Consider the following 12248-nt stretch of genomic DNA (forward strand, 5'->3'; position numbering starts at 1 on the left):
TGTCCCCACACAGTGGCTCCCCCCACCCCCCCCCGCCCCGGGCGTCAGCCAGGTGGCCGGGGTCCCCAGGGGGCCTGAAGCCACCAGGAGAGCACCGACCCCAGCAAACGCTGTGTTACATCCGATGCGTGCACACCTGTGATAAAGTTTAGTTTATGAATTAGGCACAGTGAGAGATTAGCAGCAATAACTAGCAACAAAATAGAACAATTATAAAAATATACTGTTGTTCATGGGGAAAAACCCAAACTCTGTACAATAATTTAAAGAGGTTTATCCTCGAGGTCCCGAGGAAGGTGCCGCGGCGCAGTTTGGTTTCCGACACTTGCGGTTCTGACACGGATGACGTGTGGTGTCCCAGGTCGGCGCGTGGGCAGCGTGTGTCGGTGTGGCCCGAGGAAGCAGGACGTCTGGAAGGGAGGCCTGCGGTCACAGGTGGGTTTAAAGATTCTTCGGTTTGATTTGGCTGGAGACATGAAGCTTTGCCTACAGGGTTGGAATGTTTTAGATTAGGGTAAGGATGTCTGTTAATCGCAGCAGAGGCCCCGGACGTTCAAAACAGCCACCCAGGCGACCTGCTCAGGGCACCGCCTGCAGGTGTGGCTTCTGCTGCACCCCGCACGGCCTGGGGCCTGGGGATGATTTGGTGTCTTGTTGTTGCAAAGAGTGACTGCGAGAGGCAGGGGACGAGGACTGAACTCTGCCCTTTTCCTTTTGCCCAGATTCCTTTCTGAGGGGCCTGGCGAGTCACCTGCAAAGGATGACATCTCGCTGAACAGGTCTTGTTCGCCCAACATGACGCATTCACTTCCCGAGCGGATTCCCAGACAGCGTCACCGGAGAGGCGGAAGACCCTTATCTCAGGGCACGCATTCCTGTCCGCCGACTCCTGGGCTTTCAGACCCAGCCTCGCTCTTTTGGCCAGTCGTCAACTAAAGGGTCCCCAACCCCACCTGTGACTTGCAAGCCCCCGCTTCGAGTTGGCCAAACCAATGTACACCTTCCATGCACTGGTTTCCGACTTTACCTGTAACCCCTGTCTCCCTGCAATGTGTGGAACCAAACCGTTCCCAGCCACAGCGAGTCCACTCGCTCAGGGCTTCCCGGGTGTAGCTCGGGCCGGGGTCCTCACAGTTGGCTCAGAATAAATCTCTTTAAAATTATTTTACAGAGTGTGGCTTCTTTTCCGTTGACAGGCATGACTGGGGTGTCTGACCTTCCTTCTCCCGGCCAGCACCTTGAAGGTCTTTCTGGGGTCCCCTTGGCCGAGCGGGGTCCGGTCAGTGGGTGGAGGGCTCAGCATTGTTTTAGTTCACACTGTAACAGACGCTGCGCGATGTGGTCTCCCTCTCAAAACATCTCGCTGTCCTCACCCTTCTCGTGGTGAGAGTAGGACGGTGGGAGGTTTCATCACGATATTCAGAACAGTGCGCGACTGACAAACTTAGGAACTGTTTATTTTTGGAATTTTCTGTTTCATGGTTTCAGACCACGGTTGGCCGTGGGCAGTGGGAGCGGGAAGCGTGGACAGTGGACCTTTGTGTGAGCAGTGACCACTGCACCACACACGGGGGCTCACAGGCCTCTGTTGTCCCTGGGTCTGGAGGCCGGAGTCCGAGATCGGGGTGGCGCACTGCGGGTTCCTCCCAGGCCTCCCCGAGGCTCGCGCACGGCGGCTTCTCCTCATGTCCTCGCGTGGTCGTCCCTGTCTGGTGTCTGTGTCCTGATCCGTTACTAGAAGGACATAGCTCTGTTGGATTAGGGCCCACCCCACTGACCTCGTTTTAACTTGACCCCCTCTTTAAAGATGCCACCTTTAACTGCGATTGCATTAGCAGGTGCTGAGAGTTCAGACTTCAGCACGTGAATCTGGATGGGAGGCGGGTCAGCCCATACCATGGCCGCGGAGGGGAGGGACTCCTGTGCCCCCGACCGGGGCCTGCATGGGGAGCAGAGCTGAGGTCAGGAAGCTAAAGCTCACCCCAAGATGGCCCAGACCTCCTGGGGTCCCGGCCACCCGGCCTCGTCTCCGAGGGCAGCTGAGGCTCCCAGGGAGGCAGCAGGGCTGTTCAGAGGGGCCTCAGTTTGGAGCTTCTGCACAGACCAGGCCGCCAGGACGCAGACTTTTATCCAGAAAGAGGGTCCCTGTCGGTGGCGGGGGCTCCTGTCGGTGGCGGGGGCCCAAGAGGAAAGCTCTGGACGGTCAGGGGTCCCAGGACGCCCTGGGAGGAGGAGGGTGAACAGCTGCCTGCGTGAGGGGCCGGCGAGAGGCCGGCGCATGGGAGGGAGTGCCCCAACGCCTGCCAGGGCCGGTGGGCTGGGTGCACATGGGCGGAGCCAGGCCCGGGTGGGAGCAGGGGTCCGCAGAGCTGAGGTCAGGCCACCTCTAGAGCTGTGGCCTGGAGCCCGGCTGATCCGACCTCTGCCCTGCCTGCTCCCGACCCCGGGCAGAGCTCCCTGACCACCAGCTAGCCCTCGCCGGGCCGGTGGCTGCCCTTGGGGAGGACCCGGGAGGCTGTGGCAGGCCCTGTGGGCACCGGCAGGGACCCCGGCTGCCCTGCACTCACTCTGGGGAGCGGGGTTCAGCCACCTGAAGCCCCCTGGGCAGGGCTGGAGGGCCACCCGCAGACCACCAGGTCTGAGCCAGAGATGGGGCAGGGGCAGCCCTCGGGGCCCAGACCCTCAGGCCTGGGGCAGGGCCTTCTGGAGCTGGAGCCGTGGGGGGACCCTCTGTGGCGTGGGCCCTCACGCCCTACTCATTCTCTAGCCCAGCCGCCACTCAACTGGGCTGCTGTAGGTCGTCACAGCCTTTGCCCGGGGTCCCCACACAGGGGGTCCCCACACAGGGGGTCCCCCACACAGAGGGTCCCACACAGCAAGGTCTCCGCACAAAGGGTCCACACGCAGGAGGTCCCCACACAGGGGGTCCACACACAAGGGGTCCCCATACAAAGGGTCCCCACACAAGGGGTCCCCACACACGGGGTCCCCATACAGCAAGGTCCCCAAACAGGGGGTCCCCACACAGCACGGTCCCTGCACAAGGGGTCCTCGCAGAGCAGGGCTTGCGCACAGTGGAGGCAGTGCCCACAGGGCTCGGTCCAGCCTGGTCTGTCTGACTGGTGTGGGAAGCCCCAGCCGTCCCCAAAGCCCCCAACCTGTTTACAGGGGCTCCTTGTGTGTCTCACCGGAAGCCCAGGCGGGCTCAGCAGGCCAAATCGCTCAGGACTGCCCCGATCTGGGGGCTTGGGGGGGCTGGCAGCGTGGGTGGCACTGTGGTCCCCAGTGGACCAGGGCTCTCCAACCTTGGGGTGACCTGGACTTCCACGTCTGAAGGGGGATCCCACAGGGCTGGGCCCAGTGCCCTCCCCCCCCAGAGACACCCAGAGAAACGCAGCACACAGAGGCCGAGCCAGCAGCCCCCCTCCGTCCTTGCAGGGGGCCGGCACAGCCCCCCTCGCCTGACCGCCTGGGCCTGGTGGGTGGGGCCAGCTCCTCACTCACACAGGTGCTTCTGGAAAGCTGGGGCGGCCCCCGCGTGACCCCCAGGGAGCACGTGGCCAGGCGAGAGCCGGAGTGGGCAGGGGTGCAGGTGCCAGAGGCCTGTCTCCCCGAGGGCTCCCACAGCGCCACAGGCCTGGCCAGGCCGGGCAGGGGCCTGCAGCACCCTCGGGGGCACCCGCAGCTGTGGCCTGGCCCCTGCCCTGAGCTGATGCTGAGTCTGACAGCCGGGGGCCAGCGGGTGGGTGGCTGGGAAAGCCTGGGCAGGAAATGGCAGTGCTGGAGGGGTCTGGAACATTCCTCCCACCCTGCACCCGCGGCCGGTCCTGCTGGCAGCCAGTCCAGACAGGCCTCCGTCGGGCGCTGGGTCCCGCAACCCCACATCCCCCGGCTCCAGGGCACTGTGTGCACAGGGAAGGCTTTGATCGCACGCCCTGAAACGGAGGGTCCCCCCTCTCCCCTCCACACCCCCTCCCCTCGGTCAGCCCCTGGGTCTGCCCACCCTGGCGCTAGCGCCAGCAACACGCGGGTTTGTGTTGGCTGCGGGCCAAACCCCGGAATGCGCTGCTGGCTGCACGGCAGCCGTTGCTGGCTCAGGGCGACAATGCGCGGCCTGTCTCTGCGACGTGGGCGGACGGGCGCAGACTGCCCAGAGCCACACGTGACTGGGCACGGAGGCCCCGACAAGGGGGAGGGGCTCGGGCATCCATAGACGCGGTGGGATGGGGAACGGGCCACCCGGGGGCCCGGGACGCGGGCCTATGTGAGGTGTGGGGTGCAGGCAGCTAGGGGTACACCCTGTAAGGGACCCTGATGAATGGGGAACAGGACACCCCGACACTCAGACTCAGGGGGACCTGTGGTTCCGCACTCAGGAGAGGGCACAAGCTAGGGGACCCTGACTTCAGACGAACGTCTGGACGTTCAGGCAAAGGACATGTTGCCCGGGTACCTGGCCACGTGGGGTCAGGGCGCTCGGCCGTGCGCAGTCACGCGGCCCCGGGTTCTCGGCCAGTGGGGTCCACACTGCAAGGCGGGAGACGGACCATGAGATGTGTGGGAGGTGGGCGGTATCCCGCCTGGCGCCATCCCGCCTGGCGCCACACGAGTGGGCCACATGTTCGGAGTGAGGACGTGTGTCCAGAAACCCAGGTGAACGAGGGTCCGACTGTCCACCCGCGGGACCAGGGTGCACCTCCGTAGACACACGCAGCGTTGCCCAGGCCCCCTGAGGAGCAGGGACACGCATCACCCAGAAACGTGTGGTGGCCCCAGCCGCACCCATGCTGAGAGCACTGGAGACCGGGCAGCCGGGCCCTCGGGAAGCAGGACAGGAGCCGCCGAGTCCCGCAGGGCCACGGATTCCGATCCTGGGTGCCGGGGTCCATGTCACCCCGGTACTCATATGGGGGGCCACCACGTGCCCAGTTTCTCCACCATCCGGGTGTTCCCGTGAGCCGAGTTCGGGCTACAGCAATGCCGAGCTAGGATAGAAGCCACCTGGATCCTCCGAGCAATGGGGTGCAGGACCCAGAGCCCCCAAAACAGTCTGCAAGCGCTCAGAGGATGGAGGGTACCCAGGCTGGAGATCCTAAGGTGACGGTGGGTACAGGACCGGAGACTCAGGCTAGTGGGGTGCAGTCACCCAGATGCTCAGACTAGTCGGGTTCAGGGACTCAGACACTTGGACTAACGGGGCGAGGGAGCCAGACATCGGATGAGTGGGTGGGGCCCAGCGCAGAGCCCCGGTTGCCTGGGTGGCGCAGGGTGGGTGACGGGAACGAAAGACACAGAATGAGACTCCTGGAGATGCCGCAAGGACAGGGAACGCAGCCTGCGTGCGACGTGTCCGGGGGGTTCAGAGGGTCCAACAAGTGGGGTGCGGGTGTCCAGGCACCCTGGTGACGACAGAATGGAGCCCCAGGACGCAGACTAAGGGGAGCAGACTCCCAGGCTTGGCGTGAGGGGAGGAGGCTGCTCAGGTGCTCTGGGCCTGGGGCAAGGACGCTGCCACCAGGCGGGTGCAGCGGCCAGGTCAGTGGGGGCGGGGAGAGCACACGGTGACCCCCACGTCTCCCGTGTGTGCCAGCAGCTCACGGCTCCCCGAGCCAGCGTTTGTCGTGCGTTCCAACCTCAAACATGCCCCGGGCGGCCTCAGAGGAAGCTTCCCAGTCCAGGGGCCCCGCCAGGGTCTCTGTGGGGGTGGCGGTTGCCAAGCCGCCGTCTTGGGGCCCAAGAGGCTGGCCTCGGGCTGCCAGCTCTGTTTGGTTTTCTCCTTCCTGCCCGGGAACCTCAGACACCGTCTCGCCACGGAGACGCCCACGTTCCAGGGAGGCACAAAGCCCTACACAGCCGCGGGGAGAGCGCACGGGGCACAGCCCCCCGCCACCCTCCCTCTGTTGCCCCCAGACTGTGCCAGGGCAGGTCCTACCCACGGAACACACCGGGAGGAGCCCTTGGTGACCAGCACGGCACACACATGCACATGCATGCCCACTTGTCCCCTGCTGGGCACAAAAACATCCTGGTGCCTGGGCCGTGTCTCCTGGCAGTCCTGCTTGGCCAGCCCTGTGGCCGGGCCCTGGTGGGACAGGTTCTCCTGTTAAGCATTAACCAGCCCACGTCTGACCAGCCGGTGCAGATAAGGCTTTAGGGGACACCCTGGCACGGAAAGGCTGCTCGGGGTCAGGCCCAGGGGAGGGACTTGACCAGGGCGATTGGACCAGAGTGACTGGCCAGAGCAGCGCGAGGGAGCTATGATTACAGGCCCTGCTCCGGGTCCAGTTAAAGCAAGAGATGCTGAAGTGAGACTGCAGTGAGGACTTCCAAGCCGCTGCCTCATGGACTGCCGGATGAGCACTGAGGGACTGGTCAGCCCAGCAGGAGGCCAAGGCCCAGGTGTGAGGGCCTGAGGAGGTTCTCTGTGCCCTGCGAGCAGAGGTGGGCCCCACGAGAGCCCCCAGCACCCCTGGAGCAGGTCAGGCCAGCAGCTGCCTGCAGCGGCCACTCGGTCCCTCCTGCTCGTGCTGGGTTGCGCTGGAGCCAACAGTCCCGGAAGCTGCTGTCCTCCAAACCCTCCCTGGGGTGTCCGACCCGCTCAAACCCGGGCCAGCCTGGCCGCCCCCCCAACAAAGGCCGGCCCGAAAGGGCCCACCCTCTCCTTACAGAGCTCAGTAGGGAGAAGATGCCCCCACCCGAGAGACCCCTGGAGGTGGGCCGAACCCCGACACCAGCCCTGGCCCTCGGGGGAACTTCTTTGCCAAGGGAGTGCCCTGCCCTCGAGGGCCTGCGGTTCCGCCGAGGTGGGGCTCCCCGAAGCCCCGCCCCCACACCCTGGCCTCACGGAAAACGTCCCAGTCCCAGAGGCAGAACTGTCCTCTGGGTGTCCGGGGTCTGAGAGGAGGGCCCGGTGGTGGCCACACCCAGCATGGGCATCAGGTGAATGTGCTGCACCCCAAATCCTTGGGGGAGCCTTGCTTTTCCAGAGGGAGGGGCCACGGAAGCTCGCTCCCACTGAAGCACGGAGAATCCCAGGGAGACGGATGAGGAGGGAGCGAGACCCCAGCCCGCGAGACTTGCCAGGCGGGGGCTCCAGGAAGCCTGAGATGGGGAGCTGGGCTCGGACTGGGGGGTTAAGCAGGCTGGAATTCGGCACCGCGTGTCACAGCAGGCGTGGGGCTTGGAGTGAGGGGGGCCCCTGGGGAACGTGGGGCTCACACAGGCCTTGAAGGGCGAGCAGGCTGGGGACACAGAGGGACATTCTAGGTGGGAGGAATGGGCGGAGCAAAGCTTGCTGGCCACAGGAGTGGCCCAGCCGCCCTGCCGGGCGGGGAGAGGTAGCTGGATTTGAGCAGCCGTGGGGCCTCGGGCAGGGGTGGCTGGCCAGGGGCATGGTTTAGGAAGGACACCTGTCTCCCTTCCCTGGGCGAAAACAGTGTAACCCCTAAAGAGGGTTTCCCCGCGTGGCCACAGCAGACAACCAGAGCTAGACGGCAGGAAGGACTGCCTGCTTCCCAGCAGTGGCAGCTGCAAGGCTGTCGGGGCAGGAGGGCTGAGCGCCCCTGGGTGGGCAGGAAACCAGAGCCTCTCCGGGCCCGAGTGCTGCCTCTCGGTGTCTGCTCTGCCCGGGGCGCCAGGGCACCCTCCCGGCACCCTCCCCGAACCGAACCACAGGCTGGAGGCGGGACGCACCTGCTGGTAAGTCCTGTGGAGCAGATGGCGCCACCTGGTGGCCACGTGCCTGCCCAAGCCTTTACCTGGCAGTCCTGTGGCACCGGCACCTCCCCAGGCCTGGCATTCCCAGGGCCAGCGGCCAGCATCCCCAAGGTCCTGGGACCCTCCGGGGCCAGCTTCCAAGGCCCCCGTGGTCCCCTGGGGACTGCCCACCAGGCCGGCTCAGGAGTCCCACCGACCAGCAGTGCCGCACAGCGGTCCCCTCTCCTCCCTGCCCTGTTAGCCTGCAGGAGCGGAGGGCACCAGCAAAGCAGGGCACCAGCAAAGCAGGGCACAGCACGCTCGCACACGCACAGGCACGCTCGCACACGCACAGGCACGCTTGCACACGCACAGATGGAGCTTCTGCATGGAAAACTGACCCCGAGTTCTCGACCATAAAAATCTCGAATGAAGCTACTTTAGTCCCGGGACACAGGCAGGCTCTGATATTGCAGAAAGGAAAAGTTGACTTTAAAGCCCATGGGGGCAGCCGTGGCCTGTTTGAATCTGGCCCCAGGGACCCTGGGGGACCTTCAGAGCTCCCACCAGCCTGTTCCGTCACCTGCCACGGTGGGGTGCCAGCCCCCTGGGAGCGTCCCCAGGGGGCAGGGGCTGCCTGGGGCGTCGAGCTTTGCTGACACCCCCCCCTCCCTCTGCAGAGGTCTCACCCAAGGGGGCCCCTGACCAGGAGCAGCTACGAGATTTGCGGGGCCCTGTGCAGAATGACAGTGCGCAGCCTCTGAGCGGGGGCCCTGCGCACAGGCTGCAGCCCGGGTAGCCGGCTCTGCCCTCCGCATCCCTACTGTACCTGCGGCACCGCCAGGCCTGGCCCGTCTGCTCCGGGGTCAGGCTGGGCTCCTGGCCACGCGGCCTCAGCAGCCCCATCACGGGGCTGCCAGGCTCGGTCTGCTTCATGAACAGGGACCGCCGTGCTACCCCGGCACAACGCGCACGGAGCCCCTCGCGAGGTGGGAGGGCTGGTCTGCAGGTTTGCTGGGACCTGGGCACCCCTCCCCACTGCACTGCAGCCCCCTCCCCCCTGCGCTGCAGCCCCCTCCCCCCTGCACTGCAGCCCCCTCTGCTGAGCACTGGGGATGGGTTGGCTCTGGGGCTGCAGCTGCCTCCCCCAGCCCACGGGGGTGAGGGGCAGTGATGCTGTGTGTGGGAGGGGTCCCTTTCTCTCTCTGTGTTCTGCCCCACACTGGGGGTTCGGGGGTGAGGGGATGTGGCCCTGGTCTGGGCTCCTGAGACCCCAGACGTGGCAAGAAGGATCACAGGTTCTCGGGGGCAGAGCGGGGAGACCCTGAGTTGGAGGAATGGGGACTCCTGGCTGCTAGTCGTGGAGTAGGAGGCAGAGAAGAGGGTCGGTGCGCCCCGTGTGGCACCAGCCCAGGTGGGCACCTGGCCTCCTGCCTGCGGGTGGGAGGAGCCATCCTGCCAGGTGAGCTCCTGTCCCAGGCCCCAGGCAGGTGGGGAGTGAGTCTCCCGCCCGCTCCTCGCCCATATGTCAAAGGGTGGCCCAGCAAGCAGGTAGCAAGTCTGGGCGGCCCTGAGTCAGTCTGGAGGAATGTTCTGGGTGCTCCTGGCTCCACCCTGCCCTACCTGCCCCCACCTGGCCCTGGTACCCAGGTGCTGCTGGCCTTGCGCCCCGGCCAGGAACGCACCTTCAGCTGGGCTTGCTTAGAGGAGCTCCCACCTGGCCTCCCCCATAGCCAGCCCCACCTGCGCCCCCCCCCATGCCCCACAGAGCCCACCCAGCCTCACGCTCCCACACGGCGCCTGGGCTGGGCCCTCCGCAAACACGCTCACCTGTGTGGCTGCTAACTGTGCTGGGCCCGGGGGTGTGACAGGGCTGTGATGTGATGGAACCCCAATGAGATGAGACCCCCAGGTCCCTGCCCCAGGAGAGCGGGCAGGGAGGGAGGGGCTTCCCGCCACGAGGGAGGGGTGCTCTGAGTGCAGCGAGGGCACACGGGCTGGTGCTTTAGCTGAGGCCTGGCGCCTCCCTCCCCCCCGGCTTCCTGCCACTCTGAACGTGTGCCCCTGGCCACCCCAGGCTGCCTCCTGCCCGGCAGATGGGGCAGCAGGCAGGACCCTGGGGCCGTCCCTTCAGGTGACCCAGCCTCCCTGGCCATCTCCTCCAAGCCAGCAGGGGAAGATGGGGCGCCCACCAGACGCCCACAGCACCCTGGCCCCAGCTGGCACCACGGCGGTGCCTGGGCTCATTCCGGACCTAGTTGCCAGGACACCCTGTGAGTTTCAGGACCCCTGGGGGGCCGGCAGGGCGCAGCCAAGCAGGGGCTCCGTCCACAGATGCATCTCAGCCCCTGTCCCCAGGGCCCCACTGGGCACTGGCTGTCGTCACTCTTGCCGCTACCATCCTCATTGCCTCCTGCCTCCTCTGTGCCATCTGCCGCTGCCGCTGCCGCCGCCGCCACCGCCGCCGGAAGGAGCCCAGAGACGAGGAGGCCGTGGGCCTGGGCAGTGCTTGTAGCACCACCACCCCCCACCCGGTGAGGAGCAGGTGCCGGCGCCCCCCGGGCCAGCTCCACCCGGCTCAGCGCAGAGCGGGCAGCTCAAGGCCCAGACTCGGCAGCTCAGGGCAGCTTAGGGTGGTCGGGGCGAGCTCAGCCCAGGGACAGCCAGACCGCCCCAGAGGCAGGCACAGGAGGGGCCTTCCTGGCAGGGGAAGCAGGCAGGGGGAGGGGAGGCAGCAAAAGACACAGAGGTTTGTCCGTGGGCCGTGGGGAGCCACAGCAGGTTCTTGAGAAGTCGTGGTATAAGAGACACCATGCTTGGGGCGGATATGGCTGGTCTCACAGAGCTAAGTGAGGCTGTGAGCCCTTTGGTGGCCTGGCACTTCGTGGAGCTGCCAACCCAGGCTCTGAAGGGGACATGGAGCCAGCAGCGCCTGTCACCCATGTCCCCGCCCACCCCAGGTGCAGCCGGATGTGGATGGCCTGGGGTCCAGTCCCGGGGAGCCCCAGCGGTGGGGGCGCCTACAGCTGTCTCTGGAGTTCGACTGTGGAAGCCAGGAGGTGCGGGGCCACCACGCAGGCCCAGCGGTTCCTCGGGTTTCCGGAGGGGTGACGGGTGAAGGGCAAATGCTGGGCCCTGTGTGTCGGGGGGCTGCCGGGGAAGAGCCCCTGGTCTGAGCCCACCCACTGGCTCCCAGATCAGGGTGTGCCTGAAGCAGGCGGCTGACCTGAAGGTGGCGGGCACGGCAGCCCCTAGGCCCGCGTCAGCATCTCCACCCAGGCCGGGCGCTGGCACAAGACGGAAGTGCACCGAGGCGTCCTCTGCCTCGTGTTCGATGAAACCTGCTGCTTCCACGGGAGTCTGGGCTGGGCCGCGGGCAGGGCCGGGGCCGGGGCGTGCGCCCGGCTCACACGCTGCCCTCAGGTCCCGCAGGCAGAGCTGCCCGGGGCCACCCTGCAGGTGCAGCTGCTGGACTTCAAGCGCTTCTCTGGGCACGAGCCCCTGGGCGCGCTCAGCCTGCCCCTGGGCGCCGTGGACCTGCAGCCCAGAGGTGGGGCCTGCAGGGACCGCGCCCCACGTGCCACCGGGGAGGCCGGGGCCTGACGTCCCGCTTGGCAGACATAGCCCCTGCTGGGCTGAGCCCCGCTGCCGCCCGCAGCCTGAGCCCCTGGGGGAGCTGTCGTGTCACTGCAGTACGTGCCCGGCGTGGGCCGGCTGTCCCTGGTGGTGCTGGAGGGCCGGGGCCTGCGTCCGGGGCTGACAGGTGAGACCCGCCCCTGCCCAGCCGGGGGACAGAGGGCAGGGCCCGTGCTCAGCCCTCGGGCCTGGAACACCCTCCGTCCCGCCTCACCTGCCCAGAGCTCTACGTGAAGGTCCAGCTCATGCTGGAGCAGAGGAAGTGGAGGAAGAGGAGGACGTCTGCCAGGAAGGGCTCTGCTAGCCCCTACTTCAACGAGGCCTTCGCCTTCCTCCTGCCCGTCAGCCAGGTCCAGGTGGGCACTGGGAGCAAGGCGGGGGTGGGGGGCCCTGCCGGCCCGAACTGACCACAGCCTTCCTCTCCCTCCGGCCTGCCCGCCTGCCCCTGCCCAGAGCGTGGACCTGGTGCTGGCCGTCTGGGCCCGTGGCCCGCAGCTCCGGGCCGAGCCCGTGGGCAAGGTGCTGCTCGGTGCCCGCGCCTCGGGCCAGCCCCTGCAGCACTGGGCAGACATGCTGGCCCACGCCCGGCGGCCCGTGGCCCAGTGGCACCGCCTGCAGCCCGCCAGGGAGGTGGACCGTGTGCTGGCCCCACAGCCCCGCCCGCGCCTGGCCTTGCTTCACTCCTGAAAGCACCGTGCGCCTCAGTCTCCCCAGGCTGAGCGTGGGCACCGTCCAGGCTGCCCTGGGGAACCCGCTGCAATAAACGCCTTCTCCTGCCGTGTATGTCCCGCTCCAGCCCCGTGGGGACGTGGCGGCAGGGCCGGGGCTCCGTCCTCGGCATGACGGCCCTGTCCAGACCCAGGCCCCCCGGTGTCTGACCGGTGCCGCCCCTGGGTGGAAGGGGACCCCGCGGGAGT

General features: G+C 66.7%; 1 protein-coding gene across 1 annotated transcript; it reads left to right on the forward strand.

Annotated features, from left to right (window-relative positions):
* The first annotated feature begins 9874 nt into the window (after nt 1–9874).
* Nucleotides 9875–12018, forward strand: SYT8 (synaptotagmin 8). The gene is given in 8 exon segments (XM_069471815.1): nt 9875–9968; nt 10054–10229; nt 10656–10754; nt 10892–10946; nt 10949–11255; nt 11319–11458; nt 11554–11687; nt 11785–12018. Coding segments are annotated over 8 exon segments (1239 nt in total).
* Nucleotides 12019–12248: the final 230 nt, after the last annotated feature.

The sequence above is a fragment of the Eulemur rufifrons genome, chromosome 6, assembly GCF_041146395.1.
Source record: "Eulemur rufifrons isolate Redbay chromosome 6, OSU_ERuf_1, whole genome shotgun sequence".
Taxonomy (NCBI): domain Eukaryota; kingdom Metazoa; phylum Chordata; class Mammalia; order Primates; family Lemuridae; genus Eulemur; species Eulemur rufifrons.